Raw genomic sequence first — 12,147 nt, forward strand, 5'->3', positions numbered from 1 at the left:
ACACGCGAACGAGACGGCGATTGACGGGTGTGATTGGGCGGGGACAGGAAGTCACCTCGCTTTGTCAGGAAGTCAATGGCGACGGCGTTGTTTTCCGGGAACTTTGCCATGTTTTGACGTTTCTCCAAATAAATGGCGGGACGTTTCCGGAAGAGGCCGATAGAAAACGGAGCCGAGGCGGTCGGAGGTCACTTGCGCTTCCTGCCGGGTCTTCCGCCACTTCCTGTTGGCACGCCGCCGTCGACTCCAAAGTGTCCTTCAGGCTTTTGGCTTTTGAGTTGACATTTGGCAGTGTCTGAAATAACATCTGCATGCAACTTTTACGTCGGGCGGACAACTTACAAAACATCTCCGCCCGGGTGGCCGACAACTTTTTCAAGAAAAAAAAAAAAAAAACACTATTTTTTTTTTTGTTTGGTGAAAATCAAACGTTTGAACGAAGATTTCGAAATCGGAACAACTTATTCTGATTTCGAAATCTTTGTTCGGTTTGGAAATGTTGAAATTTCGGTTGGTTTGGCAATTTGCATACTCGGCACGCCAGCCAATCAGAAGCCCCTTTCGCGCTTCCGGACTTTCCCGACCTTTATGAGGGCGTGCATTTGCATCTCATTTTCCAAAGTCGACGCCCAGAACCTCAGCCCCAGAAGAAAGATTCTAAAGAAGCTATCGACATTGATGACGCTACAAAAGGTAAACGTACACTAAAAGCATGTTGGAAAGAAGAGTTGACGTGGCTTGCAGCAGACGACGCAACGCAACGCGACGCAAACATGACATTGTGCAACGTGCCAAACCACGACTGGAGCAAAATCATCAGCAAGGGAGATTAACCTTCAATTAAGCAAGGGAGCATTTGTGCTAGCGACATTTGAAAGCGTCGTTCTGTTCTATATTCTGATTGGCAATCCTGAATACTTTGCAACAATGTTTCGTCTTATTGTGTTTCAAGTTGTGAAAAATGGGGCAGGCAACTTTTCAGAGTTGCCTGCCCTGGCACTGCATTTGGGATTGATTTGATGACATCGTCAGCCATAGTAGTCATCGCCGTTGACATTTGTAAGCTCAGGCAGCGAGGTTTTATTGGAGGGGAGCCGGGGGTGTCACAATCCACGCAAGAACGTCCGCTTGAAAGCACCGAAGCAACATTGCGATGGCCCGAACCCGAAAGCCGCGATTCAGCAACAGCCGAGCCTCCCTGGCCACTTTGAAGCGGTCGGCGCTAGTCCCGACCGCCGTCGGCGTCGCCGACGGGCCGGTCGTCGGGGCGCTTGCGGTGGGCGGGCGGCAGCAGGTGGGGGGGCAGCTGGGCGGGCAGCTCGTAGCCCTCCAGCTTGACCTTGATGAGGTGCTGGGCCAGCGCAAACTCCTCGTCGTCCAGGCTGCCGTCGCCGTCGCAGTCGGCCAGCTTCCAGATCTTTCCCAGCACGCTGTTGGGCAGGCGCGAGGCCATCATCTCCTTCTTGGCGTTGACCCCGCTGACCTTCCCGTTGACGGGCGCCAGCGTGTAGAAGATCTCGTCGTAGCGGTGCTTGTCGCGGCTGACGATCCAGTCGCCGGCGTCGGCCCCGGCGCCCACGCCCTCGCCGTAGCCCAGGCCGAAGGGGCCGTCCTGGGAGCCCTCGAAGGCGCCGCCCGACACCATGGCCGGCGGCGCCTTGGACTCCTCCTCTCGGATCATGGTCATCAGGACGGCGATCTTGGAGGCCAGCATCTTGTCCACCGACTCGATCAGCTTCATCTTCAGCGACGGGAACTTGCCAAAGTCGTAGTGCTGCAGCATGTCCTGTCGGAGGTTGCCGGGTCACGCCCGTCGGCGAGGGGTTCGGGGTGGCCTTCCCTACCTGCATCTTGGTGACGTTGGGAAAGTCCCCCGGGCTGATGTGGTGCTCCCTCTGCAAGATGGCGTAGATCTCGGGCAGTCTGAGGATCAGCTCCTCCTTCTTCTTTTCGCGGCCAAACAGCGACGGCATCTCCTTCTTCAGGTAGCTGATGATGTACGCGTGCACCTAATCATAATCATAATCATCATCATCATCATAAAAATAATAATAATAATAATAATAATAATAATAATAATCTTCTTCTTTTCCTTTCGTCTTTTCCCCTCAGGGGTCGCCTCAGCGAATCAATGTCCTCCATCTATCCCGGTTTTGTGCATCCTCTTCTCTCACACCAGCGACATTCATATCCTCTTTGGCAAGATCCATAAAGCTCCTCTTGGGTCTTCCTCTCGGTAGGAGTTGTCCCTCTAATGTACTCCTTCCTGATCCTATCCAACTTGGTCACTCCCAAAGAAAAGCTCAATATCTTCAGCTCTGCTTCCTGTCTTTTCTTCAGTGGCACTGTCTCCAGTCCAAACATCATGGCTGCTCTCACCACCGTTTTATACACTTTTTCTTTCATCCTAGCTGAAAGCCTTCTATCACACATCACACCTGACATTTTTCTCCAGCCGCTCCAGTGCCTGGACATGCTTCTTCACCTCTTTTCCACACTCTCCATTGCTCTGGACAGTTGACCCCAAGTCCTTCAAATCCTCCACCTTCTTTATCTCTTCTCCCTGTAGCATCACTCTTGCACTTGGATCCCTCTCATTCACACACATCTATTCCGTCTTGCTGCGACTGATCTTCATTCCTCTCCTTTCCGGGGCATATCTCCACATCTCTAGTTTCTCCACCACCTGTTCCCCGTTCTCGCTACAGATCACAATGTCATCTGCAAACCCAAACATCATGGTCCTAGGAGATTCTTGTCTAACATCGTCTGTCAGCCTGTCCATCACCATAGCAAACAAGAAGGGCTCAAAGCTGACCCCTGGTGGAGTCCCACCTCCACCTTGAATTCCTCAGTCACACCGACACCACACCTCACAACTGTCTTACAGTCACGATACATGTCTTGCACCGCTCTGACATACTTTTCGGTCACTCCAGACTTCCTCATGCAATGCCACAGCTCTTCTCTGTCACCCTGTCGTACGCTTTCTCCACGTCTACAAAGACACAATGCAATTCCTTCTGACCTTCTCTGTACTTCTCTATCAGCATTCTTCAAGCAGACACTGCATCTGTCGTAGTCTAGCTTCAACTACTCTTTCCCAGAGTTTCATTGTATGGCTCATCAACTTTATTCCTCTGTAATTAGTACAACTCTGCACATCTCCTTTGTTCTTAAAAATGGGCACGAGTACACTTTGTCTCCATTCTTCAGGCATCTGTTCACCATCTAAGATCTTGCAGCTGAAGGCTCTGTCCCCCATCGTGCTGAGACGGGCAGGGAGGGGGGGGGGGGGGAGGTGGAGGGAGGAGGAAGAGGGTCTGAAGGAACCAGAAGGAATAGAAATTTGAAGAAGGTCAGATAGGTATGGGGGGCAAGGTTATGGGTGTATAAAGAAGAATTTTCAAGTTGATTCTCTATTTGAGCGGGAGCCAGTGGCGCTCTTGGTGATGTGGTGAAAGGAGGAGGTTCTGCTGATGATCTGGGCTGAAGAATTCTGCACCAGCTGAAGTTTGTGGAGAAGTTTCTGAGGGACACCAAAGAGAAGTGAATTGCAATAGTCAATCCGGGAGGTGACATGACTCTGAACGAGGATAGCAGTGGTGTGAGGAGTGAGAGACGGGCCAAGACCATTGATATTGCGGAGGTGGAAGCACGCAGATCGGGTTAAGTTATTTATATGGGAGTGGAAAGATAGTATGCTGTCAAGAATGACACCTAGGCAAAAGACCTGATGGGAGGGAGAAACGGTCCAATTGTCAATAGTGAGAGAGAAACTGTTGGCTTTACTCCAGGTGGATTTGGTACCAACGCGGAGAATTTCAATTTGAGGAAGTTATGGCTAAACCAGGATTTGGCGTCATCTGCCAAAAGATTGTTGGTGACTTTTAAGAAAGCCGATTCTGTACTGTTTGGGGCGGGGGGGGCCAGATTGCTATGGTTCGGAGAGATCATTCTGGCAGAGGTGAGAGTGTAGCTGGAAGTAAACAACTTTTTCAAGGATTTTGGAAATAAAAGCGAGGTGAGAAATGAGGCCAAGGTTTTTGATCCGGGCTTTTTCAGAATTGGTGTGACAGCCGCCGTTTTGATGGGGACAGGGACGATTCCTGAGGACAGCGAGGAGTGAATAACGGCTGAAATGAATGGAAGGAGAGATGGCAAGCAGGATTTGACCAGAACTGTTGGGAGGAAGAATTCTTGGATTTCGTTAGGAGGTTTGCGATAGTCGAGGGATGAGGGAGATCAAAAGAAGATAAGAGATGAGAGGGGGTAGGGAGGTTGGGGGAGGGGAAGGGTACAGAGGACCCAAGATGCTGCTGGATCTTGTTGACTTTTTCACAAAAGAATAGAAGGAGACAATTGCAGCTGTCAGAGGAATAAAAGTGAGGGGGAGAGAGAAACAGGGCCTTGAAAGATTCTGTTTTCAAGAGAAAAGAGCCAGAGTATTCCCAGTATTCGAGTCAATGAGTCCAGAGTAGGATTGTGATTTAGCTTAAGAGATGCTGTTCTTGGAGAGAGAAAGTTGAGCAGTGTACATATCTTTGTGAGTCTGGTTCTTCGATAAAGTCTTTCAAAATGGCGCGTTTTCGATTTCATGGAGCGCAGATGAGCGTTGAACCAGGGCGCCGAACGAGTCAATAAAACAGAGCGGGATTATTGCCCCCTCCCCTTCCCCACGGCCAAGAGGAGGCGGCAAAGGGACGGAGACCAGGAGCAGTCAGGCCGCATAGCGCGCATTCCACCGCCTCTGGGAAATATTTCCAGGGGAGGGCACTTAATTCCACAGGTGGGGGGAAAGGCGCTCGGACTGACAACTGGATAGGCGTGCAAGCGTCGAGTTTTTGGGGGGACGACAGAAGGAAAATAAATAGCAACGTTGTCTTGGGTCGATTTGAAGATGACTTGACAGCCAGGGTGCGATTGGGGTGGCATTAGAGCGCCTCAGCGTCCCACGTCGCAGAGCCAAGGTGGATTTTCAAGGGACCCTGCCATTAACGGGGGACGCCCCCCAGCTTCCCGTCTCACCTTGGCCAGTCGAGCCCGCTTGATGAGATCGTTGAGTTTCCGCAGCGCCGCGTTCCTGGGAAGACTCTGAATGTCTTTGAAGAGGTCTTGGGACTCGGCCTCGAAGAGACGTCTGGGGACGAGACGGCGTCAAGTGGCGCGCGGACGGACGGGCCGACCGGGGACCGACCTGTTCTCCGTGTTCTGGAGCGGTTTGGCCCAAAAGGAACCCAGGTAAACCCGCACCACCTCCGGGGTGTTGATGACTTTGCCCAGCGACCACATGAGGGCGCCGTAGACGCGCATCAGCTGCTGCGTGTCCACCTGCCAAAGGACAGCGGCGAGTGAGGCGAGCAGGGGGGTCGCCGGGGGCGACGCTCACCTGGTCCGCCTTGTTGAGGACCACCCGGATTTTGTCGTCCTGCCCCTTGAGGGCTCGGATGGCCTCGGAGAACTCGTCCGAGATGTCCAGTTTGTGGGCGTCGAAGAGCAGGATGATCCTGTCCACCCGCTCGCCGAACCAACGCAGAACCTCGGCAAAGTCGTAACCTGCGCCCAGAGGACGACGAGCGTTAGCGCCCACGTGCGATCCCCAACGTCGGGACGCACCCCCCCAAAGGCCATTGGCCCCCGACTGTCCCACCATTGACAGTGTCTGAAACTCATTAGGAAAAGTTAGCGGGAACTAGGGCAGTTATTTGTGGCTGACGATGTCATCAAATCAATCCTAAATATCAACTGATAGCTAGCTAGCTAGATTTTAGTTATCTATTATTGTTAGCTGATATTGATTATGTTGTGGCTCATTTTTACCTGTATGTAACAATCCACACAAAACAGTCAAATAATAGGTAACATCAGCAGCTATCTAGCTAGCTTTTAGCTACCTGGCAAGCTATCTAGCTATTAGCTCTCTATTATTGATAGCTGACGTTGATTATGTTGTGGGTCATTTTTGCCTGGATGTAAAAATCCACACCAAACGGTCAAATAATAGGTAACATCAGCAGCTATCTAGCTAGCTAGCTTTTAGCTATCTAAGCTATGTATTTGCTACTCAAATAAATAGAGCTTCCTTGCTTAATAGATGGTAAATCTCCCTTGCTGATGATTTTGCCCCAGTTGTGGTTTGGCATGTTGCACAATGTCATGTTTGCGTTGCGTCGTCTGCTGCAAGCCACGTCAACTCTTCTTTCCAACATGCTTTTAGTGTACGTTTACCTTTTGTAGCGTCATCAATGTCGTTAGCTTCTTTGGAATCTTTCTTCTGGGGCAAACTGGGGGGGCAAACCCGCAAGAGGATTTGGACACCAGCTTCTGCGTTGGTGGTGCCGCCTTCCCGCCATTGGGCCAAACGAGGTGGCCCAAACCTGACGGCCCAAACGAGGCACCCTTTGGCTCTTCATCAATAAATGAAGGGCGAGCAACAAAGACGAGGCAACGTGGTGTTGGTTTACTTCTGCCCTTCCCAAGTCAAACGCATGAGCGTGTGTGTGTGTGTGTGTGTGTGTGTGTGTGTGTGTGTGTGACAGGATGAGGTGACTTGACAGGTTCCATTTCCCCTTTGACAGGAAATGCCTTTGCTCTCCTACAATCTTGCTTCCTCTTTCCAGTGTTGAGAAACAAAATCACGTGGCAAGTGTGTGTGTGTATGTGGGGGGGGGGGGACCTGTGGAGACGCACGAGTGGAATGTCAAGGGCCACTTTCAACTTGTGAGGTCATCGCCGGTTGGGCGGCTCCATTCGGGCCACTTGGGAACTTTGTCGGCTTCATCACAGAGTCAAAACGTTTCCAGCTGGCACGAAACCAAACCCCCCCTTTGGCCTCGTGACGGCCGAGACGCACCTCTGCTGATGCGTTGCTTCTCCCCGGACAAGATGCCTGGCGTGTCGATGATGCTGATGCTCTGAAGAACCTGATTGGGCATCTGAGAGCAAATAAACCTGAAGGGGGGCAGAAGGTCACTTAGCAAAACTTTCATAATAATAATAATCCATTTCATTTCTAAGCGCCTAGATAGCTAATAGCTAGCTAGCTAATATGGTTCCTGACTCAAATAGATGGCTCGCGAGCTATATAGCTAATGGCTAGATCCATTTCATTTCTAAGTGACTTTCAAAACTCTCAAGGTCACTTTACAGTCAAAGGATCAGTTTTTCTGTGGGTGAGCAGCGGCAGCCACACACGCCAGCGTTCACTCAACCCGGATAGATAGATGGCTAGCTAATCTGTTTCCTGACTCAAATATCTGACTAGCTAGCTATATAGCCAATAGGTAGCTAGCTAGCTAGCTACTTTCCTTACTTGACTTGCAGATTGCATTGGTAAGTTAACTTTATCTATTGAGCGTTTTAATTTCGTGCCAATCTTCGCCGTTGGTCATTTTCGGGATATCCGGCGACAAAATGCAAGAAAAGCAAAACATCTGGCAATGAATTCACCAAAGTGAAATCCCTTTGGGTCCAAATTTGAATTGCGAAGGTGTCGAGTCTCATCGTCTTCATCGCTCAAGCGTGTGGTGGCAAAATGTTCCGAACTGGCGTTGACCTCACGCGTTGACCATCAATCTGACGGGCGGGAAAAAACAACATCGACCTGCTGCCGCGTGTGACGCACAAACACTTCCCCCTGGAAACAATACCTACAATAAATAGCTCATTCAGGGGCGGGGGTGGGGGCTATCTACTAGCCCAAAATCTTTCGGCCCTGTTGTGTGGCAAAAGAGGGCCGAAAGATTTTTCATTTACAGCACGGGTGTCAAAGTCAAGGCCCGGGGGCCGAATCCGGCCCGCCACATTGTTTTTTTTTCGGCCCGCGAACGCAAATCAAACTTGTGAAATTCCATCATGCTTGCTAAAACGTCATATTTTTGGATGTAAACCACAATAACGGTCATTATTCTTGACTTCAGATTTGAAAAGTACTTATTCATTCATCGGGTTAGGGCGCTCGAGATGTAATATGTGGAGGGGATTCCACATTGTAATGGCTTCCCAAAATTCCTTACGGCCTTCGAGAGGAAACGCAACTACAATGTGGCCCAAGGCAAAAAAATGACTTTGACACCCCTGCTATACAAGGTTGTTTTTTTCAACTAAAAACGGCTTACCATATCAATGTTTTTTTTTTTTTTTGTTTTGTTTTTTTTGGGTCAAAAACGCCTTACTATGACGCATGGTATCCATGTCGCGGCCCGGGGGCCAAATCAGGGCCGCCGCATCATTTTCTTGGGCCGGTGTAAACCACATTTTTTTTTGTCTTTCATTGACCTGTTGAGGAAGGAGTTTCCAAAGGCGTTGAGCTTCCTGAAGGGCTTCTTGGGGTCCACCACCAGGGCGTTGCCGGGGACAACGCCCTCGCTGTCGCCATACATCACGGCGATGAAGCCGTCCGTGGTGGGCTCGGGTCCGATGCGCATGCCTGGGAAGTCCTGCTCCAGAAGGTACCTGCCGTCGCACAAACACGGCGTCAGTCGGACGTTGCCGACGCCCCCCGCCCGCGACGCAGGAGCTGCCGTAAAGGCAAACAAGATGGCCGAACGCCTTCGCTATCGTAACGCTAATTTGTGTTTGTTTGGCAGCCCAAGTGTCAAGAGAATGTTGATGAGCTGAGACCCCCCCCCCCCCTCCCACAATATGATTGACAGTTGACCTTGAGCAAGATTGAATTCAGGTCCGACGCAGAAAGCCTTTAATAGACCCACAATGGGGACATTTTGATTTATTTATTATTATTATTACATTTTCAATTGATTGCAGATTTCTCTGCAGCTTTGAGTTGCGAGTTGGACACCACTCATAACGTAAGAAAAAAAAAACAAAATCCCAAAGGAGCACGCCAAATGTGGTCTCAAGCATTCTTGTTGAAGATCCAAACTTGTGTCCCATCATTCGGGTTCCGTCGTCATGGTTACTGTGGCATCCAGGTGATAATAATAATATTACATTTCATTTCTAAGCGCCTTTCAAAACTCTCAAGGTCACTTTACAGTCACGGGCTAAGTTTTTTTTGTGGGTGAGCAGCGGCAGACACACGCACCAGCATTCACTCAACCCGGAAGTAACTCAAATAGCGTGTTCGACCGGAAACAAATTCCTTGTGTGTTCTACATACTTGGCAATAAAGATGATTCTGAAATAGATAGAAAGCTAGCTAGCTAGCCAACAGATACCTAGCTAGACAGCCCGCCAGCTAGAGTGTGAATAGATAGCTAGCTAGACAGCCAGTCAGCCAGATAGAAAGCTAGCCAGCCAGATAGCTAGCTAGCCAGCCAGAGCTAATAGATAGCAAGTAGCTAGCGAATAATAATAATAATAATAATAATAATAATAATAATAATAATTAATAATTACAATAATAATACATTTAATTTATAAGCGCCTTTCAAAACTCTCAACATCACTTTACAGTCAGGCTTAGTTTTTCTACAGGTGAGCAGCAACAGCCACACACGCCAGCGTTCACTCAACCCGGAAGTAACTCGAATAGATAGAAAGCTAGCTATCTAGCCAATCGATAGCCCACAGATACCTAGCTAGACACCCAGCTAGATAGTGAATAGATAGATAGCTAGCTAGATAGCTAGCCAGCCAGATAGCTCGCTAGCCAGCCAGAGCTAATAGATAGCAAATAGCTAGTGAATAAAAATAATAATAATAAAAATAATACATTTCATTTATAAGCACCTTTCAAAACTCTCAAGGTCACTTTGCAGTCACATGATACGTTTTTCTGTGGGTGAGCAGCGGCAGCCACACGCGCCAGTGTTCACTCAACCCGGAAGTAACTCAAATAGACTCTAGCTAGCTGGCCAATTGATACCCAACAGATACCTAGCTCGACAGCCAGCCAGCTAGATAATAAATAGATAGCTAGCTAGATAGCTAGCGAGCCAGCCAGAGCTAATAGCTAGCCTTATTTGGCTCCCAAATGGCTCCCTCACTTTGTTTTTTTTTTTTTTTGTTGCTTAAATTAATTAACTCCCAAAAATGATGTGAAAAACGAATTACTCATGTAAAAAAAATACACTATATCAAGTATTTGTATTTATATGGCTTGATTGATATGTGCACAGTTAGTGAATGGTAACTTTGACTTTCCCTGTGGTTCCCTCTGGTCTGATGATCCGCTGTCACTCATTTGCTTTTCATATTAATAATGATATCATACCAACTAGTACAATGTATAATCATTGAATAATAATAATAACAGCATAATGTGATTACATTTGTCCACCTGTCTACCCTATTCGCCCTTCTCCTCACTGCTGCGTGTGCCTGTAATCCTCCCCTCCCTCCTCTACCATGGATATCGACCAATCACGTGCGGCTTTGACCGAAGACAAAAAAAGTTGACTCCCATTCCGGCTCCTCGCGAGGAGCCGGCTCTCTCCGTCCACTTCAGAGAGCCGGCTGTAAGAACCGGCTCGTTCGCGAACGACACATTACTCGTCTCTCGTCCAGTGGTTCTTCATCTGTGGCGGAGGATCCACCGAACCCTTGAGACCGACTCATCGAACCCCTCGGGTTCCATCCGGCCCAAGTTAAGAACCACTATCTCGTCTGTCCCGTCTGGGGTCGCGGTTTAGTCATGGAAATGCCTCAGTGACAAGCTGAGTGCGCGCTCGCTCGTGTGCGCGCACGACAGACTATTATGGAGGTGTCAACGTCCCTCAAGTGGGGGGACATCGAGGCCCAGAGTGGCTCTCCGAACAATACGCGCATTGACAAATCTGTCAAAAGTTGACTTTCCAAAAAAAAGTGTTTTTACAGCTGCGCGCTCTGGACGGACTTTGACGAGGTGCCGCGGTCACGTGACCCCGCCCGCCTTCCAAACAACAAAGCGCGGCTGAACAAAAAACAAAACGTCCGTCCGATGAAAGCCCAGTTGGCGGCGAATAAAACCGAAAGAAGAATTGGACGTACGTTGGGACGGATTGGAAGACGGCGGGCGAGTTTATATGACGCCCCCCCCCCCCAGTTCGGTCGGTGCCACATCGCTTCCGACTTGCGGAAGCGGTCCGCCGAAGGCCCCGCCGCCCCGCCGAAGGCCCCGCGCCGTGCGAGTCAAGTTCGGAGATTCCCCCCAAGCCAACTAAGACGACGACTGTTAGTCATTTGATTCTGAGGGATTTCGAGCCCAGCGTCGATCTTCCGCGACGACGAGGAGAAGCGACCCCCTCCCCACCTCACCTGATGAAGGTGGTCTTCCCGGTGGAGTACTGCCCCACCAGCAGCACCATGGGCTTGCTCTGGAAGTCGGCCGGCTCCAGGGCGGGCGAGTGGAAGTCGTGGAAGAGGTAGGTCTCCTCCAGCGGCAGCAGCTTCTTGCTGTACAGGCTCTGAAGACCCTCCGTGACCGTTTGGTACATCTCGCCCTCCTTGTTGCGGCCGCCCTGCTCTTGCTTCACCCAACTGAACATGGCCCACACGACGACAGCGGCGAAAAGGGGCCAGAAAAAAAGGGAAGCCCGCGACTGGAGCGGTCGACGACGTCCCTCCTCTGCTTGGAGCTTCGCGGCCGCCGGCTCGGAGGACGACTGACTGGGCGGCGGCGCCTTTGGGACGGCCGGGGCCGAGCACGGCGCCGCCTCCGCGGGAGACGCTCGGCCGACTTCCGGGGTAGGCCCTCCCCTCCCGTTTCTATGGCGACGGAGCCAAAACACAGGCGTGGACGCCTTCCTGACGCTCGACGCCAAAATAAAAAAAAGGAGCCTCGAGCAACGAAATCGCAGTTGGAGGAAAGATCACCAAGGCGGAATGCGGGACGTATAATAATAATAATAATAATAATAATATCGATGAGAAGGTTTCTTCAGCCGTCATCTGTACAAAAGTGAAGGTTTCGGACGTTTCGCCTCCTATCCAAGAGGCTTCGTCAGCCAACTAAAGTCTGACTGGTCGTATCGGCCCTATTTATATATCCCTAATGTCCAGACATGGCGGCGCCGGACACAGCTATGATAGGTCCCTACTCTCAGGTTGGAGGGAGCAGAGGACCCCTCCCTGTGGTCCCACTGATTGTTCCTACATTCCTGACTAACGACTGGCCTATTACCCCCACTCCCACCTGTATCACCTCATCAGCATTACGAATGTTGCCTAAGCAGGCTATTGTATGAACGATCCAAATTGAACCTC

General features: G+C 50.2%; 1 protein-coding gene across 2 annotated transcripts; it reads right to left on the reverse strand.

The window, feature by feature from the left end:
• Positions 1–1,050: 1,050 nt before the first annotated feature.
• On the reverse strand, positions 1,051–11,815 carry ehd4 (EH domain containing 4). Of its 2 annotated transcripts, none has more exons than XM_089003616.1 (8): positions 11,200–11,815; positions 8,278–8,454; positions 6,854–6,951; positions 5,390–5,556; positions 5,198–5,331; positions 5,029–5,140; positions 1,845–1,989; positions 1,051–1,786 (listed from the first exon to the last, which is right to left on the reverse strand). In XM_089003616.1, exons 1-8 carry the CDS (start codon positions 11,427–11,429, stop codon positions 1,179–1,181), a joined length of 1,671 nt encoding a protein of 556 aa, XP_088859742.1. In that variant the 5' UTR covers positions 11,430–11,815; the 3' UTR covers positions 1,051–1,178. The 2 variants fall into 2 exon arrangements, with proteins under 2 accessions (XP_088859742.1, XP_088859743.1); XM_089003617.1 differs by having other exon boundaries at positions 1,845–2,009; positions 11,200–11,807.
• Positions 11,816–12,147: the final 332 nt, after the last annotated feature.

The sequence above is a fragment of the Hippocampus bargibanti genome, linkage group LG09 (genome assembly GCF_051943395.1).
Source record: "Hippocampus bargibanti isolate YZ-2025 linkage group LG09, ASM5194339v1, whole genome shotgun sequence".
Lineage (NCBI taxonomy): Eukaryota > Metazoa > Chordata > Actinopteri > Syngnathiformes > Syngnathidae > Hippocampus > Hippocampus bargibanti.

Coding starts and splice junctions, on each gene's coding strand:
- ehd4 (XM_089003616.1), bottom strand. CDS start 11,429: ATGTTCAGTTGGGTGAAGCAAGAGCAGGGCGGCCGCAACAAGGAGGGC. Junction 5,557..6,853: donor GAAGCAACGCATCAGCAGAG/GTGCGTCTCGGC, acceptor CTCTGGGCGCAG/GTTACGACTTTGCCGAGGTT. Junction 1,990..5,028: donor AGCGGGCTCGACTGGCCAAG/GTGAGACGGGAA, acceptor GTACATCATCAG/CTACCTGAAGAAGGAGATGC.